The sequence below is a fragment of the Aulonocara stuartgranti genome (genome assembly GCF_965226115.1).
Source record: "Aulonocara stuartgranti genome assembly, chromosome: 3".
NCBI lineage: Eukaryota > Metazoa > Chordata > Actinopteri > Cichliformes > Cichlidae > Aulonocara > Aulonocara stuartgranti.
This window is the reverse complement of record NC_138941.1, coordinates 61,140,179-61,149,324: the sequence shown is the minus strand read 5'-3', so window position 1 is coordinate 61,149,324 and position 9,146 is coordinate 61,140,179. Positions and strand designations below refer to the sequence as shown.

At 40.0% G+C, this 9,146-nt stretch overlaps 1 protein-coding gene across 1 annotated transcript; it reads right to left on the bottom strand.

Moving 5' to 3' along the window:
• Positions 1-231: 231 nt before the first annotated feature.
• Positions 232-7,841, bottom strand: LOC309703163 (alpha-tectorin-like; the record flags this gene model as incomplete). The annotated part of the gene is made up of 12 exons (XM_082527872.1): positions 232-252; positions 1,536-1,637; positions 1,798-1,985; positions 2,079-2,210; positions 2,320-2,519; positions 2,675-2,737; positions 2,847-2,934; positions 3,059-3,215; positions 3,519-3,762; positions 3,925-4,054; positions 4,169-4,253; positions 7,821-7,841. The coding sequence occupies 12 exons, from the start codon at positions 7,839-7,841 to the stop codon at positions 232-234; spliced, it is 1,431 nt and encodes a 476-aa protein (XP_082383998.1).
• Between the last annotated feature and the right edge of the window lie 1,305 nt (positions 7,842-9,146).

Genomic DNA, 9,146 nt, shown 5'->3' with positions numbered 1-9,146 from the left:
ACTGAGTGGAAGGACTTGCTTCTAGGAGGACTTTGAGTCACCAAATACATTTCTCACTTCAAAAATGATGTGTTCAATTTATTTCTAGAAGCTCAAAATCATCTGCAAGTATTAAGGCCTTTATTTTACCTCAGATACACAGCTAGAAGCTGCTCCTGTTCCCTGTCAGTCAGTTCCCTAAAATTACTTCTCTGCCTCCACAGATGTCTTCCCAACTCTGCTAACCAAACCTCAAACTGCCCCACTGACATCCTGAAAAATGCACGAAAGCGGTCATGGTACAGATTTAAACTCCTGGATCAAATCTCACCGGCGTTCTTCTTGTGAGAAAGTGAACCCAAAAACTCATCCCAAAAAATTCTGAAATTCTTGTAGTCTTTTTGCATAAAGCTTAGTTTTTGTTTTGTTTTTAATGCTCTGAAATAATCTGGGGTGCATAGTATTGTGTACATGTGTGGTCAACTTCTAAATTCTGCCTAACAAGATTTAAAATAATTCAGTGCTTGCCTCATCTCCTACAACATTAGTTTCCTGTTTGCTATGGTCACCAGAGATGGGCAGTAACGCGCTACTTATAACGCGTTACTGTAATCTGATTACTTTTTTCAAGTAACGAGTAAAGTAAGGGATTACTATTGCAAAATCGGTAATTAGATTACCGTTACTTTCCCGTAGGAACGCTGCGTTACTGCGTTACTAAAACCGTGATTTTTTTTGCGAGAATGTCTCACGACAGTGACGTAAGCGAGTGCGCCGCTAGTGACAACAGCTGTGTGCAGATCAACAATGGATCATATATCGATTGTGGGAGAGAGTATGAGCGTGCAGCGTTTAAAGCTTGGAAGTACTGACCTTATTTTGTGTTTGATTCCATAAAAAGTGACAAAAACATTAGTGTCCGTTGTGCGTGGGAAGAAAACTTTTTACAGCGAAAAAAACCCCTAAACTTCCAAGCAAGCACCGAGTGCGCAACGACGTAATGGGAAACTCACAGAGAAACTCGCGGATTCTTCAACTGACCGCTGCGGCTCACCTGCACCAGGGTAAACCTCCGCCTACCCCCAGTCCTGCTTTACAGGTGAAAATAGAGCAACAGGACCGCTGAGTCTTTGACTTTATTTATTTTCTGCTGTGTTTTACTTGCATCTATTTGAAAGAGTGAGTGTAAACACAAAAAATATTTTATTTTATGTGCTAGAATGTGTAGAAAATAGGTTTAAATGTTAAACTAATTTATTCAAGTCAGAGAATGTTGCATATAATTAAATTTTTGCTTGATGCATAAAGTTAAAAGATTAAAACTGATAAAACAAGTTAAAAAAAAAGAGACTTTTCCATTTGATTACATTTTGTATGATGGATTATGCAGAAAAAGTAGAATTGGGCTGAAAGCTTTATCACCTCTTCAGGTTGTAAATCGTGTTTTTAAGAAGTAACTAAGTAACTAAGTAATTAATTACTTTTGAAAATAAGTAATCAGTAAAGTAACGGGATTAGTTTTTTGGGGGAGTAATCAGTAATTAGTTACTGATTACTTTTTTCAAGTAACTTGACCAACACTGGTTGCGAGTGATGACGTCAGAAGAGTAATTCTGGCTCCTGATGGTGTTCTTATAGATGACGTAGCTGTTGTTGGTCTGCAGGGTCACATAATCAGATACTAAGCAAGTTCTTCATTGTTTCATCTTTAACATCTGATACTGTTTAAGATGTTGACTGACTGGTATAAACTTCAGATGACCAAAAATTTTAGAATTCACAGAGATCAAAGCTTAAACAGCAGGAGATGAAACCCACCGTGACCACCGTCCCACATCTCTTGCTGCTGTTGAAGCTGAAGGTCACCATGTGGGTGAGCTCGTCCACCTGACCCCTGCAGGTCGGGTAGTTGAGCTGTAAAGCAGAGTAATTGATGTGTTTGTCCTCCAGGAGACAACCGACCAGAGTGACTGAAGCAGAGTCCTGCATGCAGACCGTTGCATCACCTGAACGTCACAATATCAGTCAGAAAAATCACAATTAGAAGCTTTCCTCCATTATTCAGCCCTGTTGTCATGGTGATGTCACAACTGTCGTACCCAAAGAGTTGATTTCTTGGTACTTGGAGGCAAAAATGGCCCGACAGAAGCAGCGGGTGTCACCACCGACCGTCTTCTCACCACAGAACTCGTGATCGCTGCAGGTCCTGTCCTGACAGAAAGCCTCAGAGGCTACAGAGGAACACACTGATGTATTATCCTGAAAACGTGGGAGCTCTAAAAATCCACAGTTCAGGTCTTTAACAAAGGAGAGCTTATTAATGTCTTATTAAGGTCTTACAGCAGCCGGTCTTTGATGTCCAGCCATCCTGAGCGTGGTTGTGTAGACTGCAGGCTCTGGCGTAGGCCTTCAGGAACTGACAGTTGAGTCCGTCCACTGCAGGATATTTACACAAAGTGTTGGTGCAGGCGGTTATGTAGGGCTCTGGGTCAATGTCACTGTTACAGGAGGAGAAGGGCGCCTCCTTCAGGAGATTACAGCTGTACCACAGACAGAAGAAGAAGTTGAAGATAATAAAATGATAATCTGTAATCAGATGTGTTTATCTTCTATCTGTGCTGCAGTTACATGTGATGTACCACAGAGATCAAGGTACAACACAGATGTTTCCTGCCTTGTGGATCAGTCTGCTCACTGTTCAGTCACACTGGTGCAGTCGATCGTGGTGTCAGCAGGCTCACTGTACTGCATCTCACAGCTAGGGGGCGACAAACAACAAAGTTCAGGCTCATTCATACAAACAGAATATCTGCAACATCAGCAGCAGCAGCAGTCAGAGGGACTCTGAGCTTGTGATGAGGTCTTACCTGGTGGAGCTGTACTCAGAGAGCCTCAGGTCACTCAGAGACCTGCTGGAGTTTCCACACAGACCCTCCACAGATGAACCAGCAGGTCCTGCACAGGATCAGGACAGAATGAGTCAGATCAGCATCAATATTCAAACTGGACAAACACAGAAGAATAAATAACAGCACAGTTTACAGTTTACGTTACATGAATTAAACTTTATCTTCTGTACCTTCTAAGAGGATCTGTGCGGTGTAGCCGTCAAAGAAGACAGAAATGTTGAGGTTGGAGAGCAACAGCTTGGCAGTGACTCCAGTTTGGTCCTGAGAGAGCTGCACACCATGAACCAGCTGAGGCAAACTTTCAAGGGTCAACATGAAGTTGTCCAGCTGCATCACAGCAGAGATAAAGTGGAGGAAACACTGAGTGAAACATGTCAAACACACAAACAGGCTGATTTCACAGCAACAGCTCTGAAAGAACTGCTTCTAACAGCCCTGAGAAGAACGATGCGAGGAAACACAGCAGTTTCTTTGCATAACCTAAACTTGCACCACTGACCAACAATCGACCGAATTGTTATGACCATTAATTAATTGCCATGAGCACCATTGAGAATCGGGGAATGGCTGCAACAATGTACATGGCAATATGGTTAAAGATGTACCCTTAGCTTGCCTGACGCAGCTTACCCAAACTCTCCCGCCTTGTTCCAGGTGAATATGAACACCTGGCCCATCTAGACGCAGTATCACGCTGTCCAAAAAGCTCACATCTTCACGACGGCGGTCTCTGAAATTTGCCACGAGGTACAGGTTTGGGATTGACGGAATAGAAACCAGAGAGTAAGCACACCGATCCTTGATGAAGTTGAGTTGGCCGTGGACGTTGATGACAGTTGGGCCAGTCACAGTACAGGTGGTGTCCACTACACAGCTGATGGAAGCAAAGAAGAAAACAATCAACCACTAACCTCATAAGCCGCTGATGAGGAAGAGACCAAATACACAAAATAAAAAAAATTAATTAAATTACATTAAAAAAAAATCCCTTAATGCATCAGATCTTTCTTTTAAATATAAATGGGGTTATATTCACGTGTTGTTTCCTTGACAACGCTCCAGTGGACCACAGCCAATGGTTTCAAGGACTGCAGTTTCAGAGCAGGTGAGTTTGGAGCAGGTTTCTGGATCAGCGCTCACCACAGTGTCAGGTTCATATGCAATACCTGAGAAGTGATGGACGGTTTACTTTAGTTTAAAAACCAACAAGAGCAAGCAGAAAGGCACAGCACTCCCTGTAACATCCCAGAGTCAAAGTAATGAGCCTGAGATTCACCAACCTAAGTGTCTGCATCCACTGATATCTTGTATTGTATTCTTGTACACTGTAGTCACCTTGATACCACTGATGTAAACTTCCAAGTCCTAAGCAGAACCGCACAAAACTCATGTTACACAGCAAAATCTCCAGTGTTAAATTAACACTGGAGAGTGTCTATATGGGTGCACACCTCTGAGTGTTAAATACAACACTGTTGAGTGTTAAATTAACACTTTGACAGTGTTATATGTTTAAAAGTAACCTAGTCAGTTTTGAAGATTAACAATGGCTAACACTGAGCAGTGCTGATTTTCTAACACTGGAAAATAACTCAAAATGTTAGAAATATTTTGCATTATTCTCCTGAATTAGAAGAAGGTGATAACTATTGCATTTGTTAAACTGATTTGCATTACATTAGACTGCTGATTTATTGTGAATGAATGATATTGTTTTATGATGCATTATACTGCTGAGTTATAAGAAATACTGTTCGCAGAAAGTCATCGCCTTATTTGTCTGATTAGAAGAGAACAGAATATACTGGAGTTTTCTGCCCCATCTCAGCAGGAGGCCGTAGCTTAGGCGCTGTGTGAGAGAAAGAATGTGAATCTCTCAGGCCTGAGAGATTGAACTTTAAAGCGCTATAAAATATTCTTACTGAAAACAGTCGCAAAGTATTTTTCTCCATGATTATAATGGGCTTGGGAGAAAGATGGGACATTGATCACATGAGAAGTCCTGAGCCTAAAAGGATTGCAGCGAGTCAATCCAGTCCAAAAAAACCACAAGGAACTGTTTTCCTTTAAAATGATGACGTCATCTTGCTGGTGATGGAGGCTCGAATAGGTTGCGCGTGAGACTCCATTATCAGCAATATCTGGTATGAATGTGTGTGGATGTATGCATGTGACTGGACTGTGATGGACTGACGACTAAAAGTTTTAACTGACTTGATACTGAGACAAAAACGGTACCGACTTTAGGATTAGTAAATGTCCACAAACAATTCACCCAGCCTGTAAAAGAAGGGTGGATGTTTTGTCTTGCTTCGTTTTGTTTTTGCAGGAACAGAAGGATGACAGAGACTAAAGGGGGAGGCTGTAGCTTCACATGAGTGTGAAATGCAGACTTAACCCTTTGGTTGCTAATTTTGAGTTACTGATGTTTGCATTAAGAAAATTGTGTTTTAGTAGCTCTGTTTTAATTAATGTATCACATTATATTGTTGGGAATGTTAAATGCTAAAGTGAAGAAAAGGTTTGATTTCACTCATGACTGAACGTGTTATTATTAACCATAGCAGGCCACTGTAAAGAGTCAATTAACTTTTATAGAGGAAAAAAAAAAAGCCAAAAAACCCTCTATTGAGGTCTGTGAATAACAGGGGAATGATAGACTTGTCACACTCAAAATGGAGATATGTAATAATAAACACTGGTCCCCGTCTTTTAGGTCCCTTCATTGAAATAGTCAATAATTCAGAAAAGTACAGATATAACCGACAGGGGCATGTGCTGAGGGGTGGTGCTGCACAAGAACAAGAGCAAAATAAAGAAAAATATTGTGTTTAGCTTTGAGAAATTCAAATTAAAACGTACCATTACACTCAGAGGATCAATATGAAATTCGATATATGCTAATTTTGTGTGTGAGTACATGACTGGTGACTGATCTGTCCTGAGCTTTTGTTTTTACAGCACCCACTTGACCACACCAACAGTTTCTCGCCACCAAAAGGGGGTACTTGCAAAGAATAGGGAGGAATATCATCAAAACTGGGAAAGGTAAGCCCCGAAGGGGATGATAACACCATAACTTTCACTTATGGTCAAATTCTCAAAATTTGACCCCAAACTTGAAAAATTCTTCAAACATTTAGAGACAGAGTGGATAAACATAATGTCGCAAACCACATAAGGATGGAGCATTGGAATTGATAAGATGGTGAAATAACACGCAGGAAAAATATTGACCATGTTGATTATGTTTATTCCAGTGTACAGAGATTGGCTAATCTGACCAGGAAATGTTATAAAATGGATTGTCGGAACAGTCAGCATTAAAGTCACCATTGACAGTCCAGACCAAGGTTATTATCGTTAACAAAAACTAACGAAATAACGAAAACTAGAAGTGAAAAAACATTTTCGTTAACAGAAATAAAAATAAAAACAAAAAAGGAAAACTAACTAAAACTGTAATGAGTGTTCACAAAACTAACTAAAATTAACTGAATTTATAGCAAAATGTGTTTCGTTTTCATTGATGTGTGTGTGTCATACGATAGTCAAGGGTGAAGATGAAGTTTAGTTTCCAGATTTTTTCTTGCTGTCTCATTATGCCAGCAGGTGGCAGTACGTTAGTCGTGTCATCTGTGTTGCTGCCAGTGTTGCCAACTTAGCAACTTTGTCGCTATATTTAGCGAGTTTTCAGACCCCTTAGCTAAAAAAAAGACGTGAAAGCGTGTATCACTTTTACTCTCAACAAGCAGCGGATGCTGTAACGCAGTCAGTTCTTGTTTTACTGTTTTACTCTTATGCTGTTTTGTGGATCACAAGGTTTAAAACTAGTTATAAACACACACACAAAGTAACTCCACAAGAGTGCCTATTTCGGGTCACTTTTGCCGGTCCAAGCCCAGGTAAAGGAGCAGGGTTGGAATTGTGTCAAAAAAACAAAAAAACAATAATTGCTAAAAGAAATTTAATTTATAGTTCTAAATAGACTCTAAATGCATTTAGGACGTTTTTTACTCACTTTATGTCTCTTCCACGATGTTATTTCTCTCTCCAACAACTTAGGTTACAATGAGATTAGCATGACCAATTATGCAAATTAGGCGATGACGTCATTTAGCGACTTCTAGCGACTTTTAGGACAACCAATAGCGATTTTCCTTATTGAGGAGTTGGCGACACTGGTTGCTGCTCCGTCCACGCGCAGACTCAGGTCAGGAAAAGTCGGGAGAAAGCGCCAGAGTCCAATTTGGGATTACTTTGAATATGACTGTGTTTTGGATAAAGGGACATTTCTAAAGGGAAAAAACTCCCACAAATCTTAAAGTGCACTTGAAAAGCTCACACCAGAAGGCTAACCTAGCTTACCTTGAGAAGGTAAGGGAGCACACTCAACCCTCTTCCCCAGAAAACAGAAGCTAACCCCAGGCAAGACAGCGTGATGCATCCCGAGACAACAGGATGGGGACATCTACATAACTGTGTGAGTCAATTGCCTTCAAAAAGTTTATCAATTCACTTGAACCAAAATTACGACCATCCTGGTGCTGCAAGAGTTAATAGTCTCAATACCCAAGGATAAGCAGAAGAGCATGACTGATATGATGGAACGGGGATTTCATTACACTTAGTTATTGCAAACACAACTAAAGCTATAACTGAAACTAATCAAAACTAAACTGAAACTAAGGATTTTCAGGAGAAAAAATAGAAACTAAACTAAACTAGCAAACAATTGGTAAAAACTAATTACAACTGACAGGAAATTGAAAATCTGAAGTCGAAACTAAATAAAAATAAAACTAATGAAAATTGCAAAACTATTAAAACCCTGGTCCAGACTAAGATGGCCTTGGACATCTTCAGGGCGGAAAAGTGTTGGTGTGACCAAGGTGTGGTTTGGCTTGTTGCATATATGTTTCAAGATGATACAGCTCTGGATGAACCAGTCATGTTTAAGCACTCTAATTAACAGATTGAAAATAGTGACATTAAAGGAAGAGTATGCAGTGCCACCCTGTCAGACGCCAGTGACGGTGGGGCTCAGTGATTAATCAGGTGAGCTGCATTCATGGCTGAATCAAAACATAGATTCCCCTGCTGTGGTCAGTGAGGGGAAAACAGGGGGAAGTGAAATTAAAAGAGGCATGGATAAACGTTTATGTGTGAAGGTTATAAACGGGATAAAAGGGGGTGTTTTACTGTTATTTTAGCGTCCGCATTATTATTACATAAGAATCATATAACAAGCATTGCATTAAACATTTTTTTAAGCTATTGACATTACATTAACATTTGTTTTACAGTGATTGTTATAACCTCAGGTTAATCTTCTATTTACAGGTGTTAGAATAATCATATAATCTTTCATTGCAGGTGTAACCATGATCATTTTTATACATATTGCAGTTTGTTGCTCATTATAGAGTTGTGCTGAAGTTAATAAGGGTTAAAAGCTACAGTCAGCGCGATGTTTGGCTGATCTATGGACTGGAGTGACTTCGAGCATAGAAGGCCGCACGCGCTTACATAACACTGATATCATGCTTTTCTTTGTGCTCTTTTATTCAGTTATATCTTTTGCTAAGTTTTAAGTAGTGGCAGTTGATTAAACAACATTCATTTAATATTACATACCTGATTCCGAGCATTACACACAGATCAACTTAACAATCTGCAAAACCTTGTGGCTGCATTGTTGTGTCTCCATAAGGGACAGTTGGCTCCAGGAGATAAGTGGGAGTCAGTGCCTGTCCTCGAGGAGGAGAGAATCTTCCTTTGCTGTCTCAGAAATAGTCAACAGGTTCATATTGAAGTGAAGTTCATATTATTACAGGTTTTGTTTCTTGGCAATTCTGCGGACGCAGGCTCTGGGCAGAGCCAGGAGTTGAACAGATCTAACATGACAATTAAAATGATTTCATTCCCTAACACAGGATGACAGGACTGGAGCAACGACACTGGATAGGAGAAAGTCTCATACTTTCTGAGATACGAGGTCACTAACCTTTTCTTTTAATTTTCTAGCTCCGTTGATTTGACACATGGGAATGTGTCAAAAAAGGGGGGAAGTTGAGTTTTAACATCAAACAAGGATTATATGAACATTTTTATGACTTCATTTGTGTTTTAATGACGTAGGTATGGTAAAGCTTAAGCTAATAGAGGTTTCCGGACTTTTTTATAGAATCAGTGAGAAGCATAAATCATTATTTCCATGTTTAAGCGTTAATCATTGAAATGAACTGAATAGCGTTT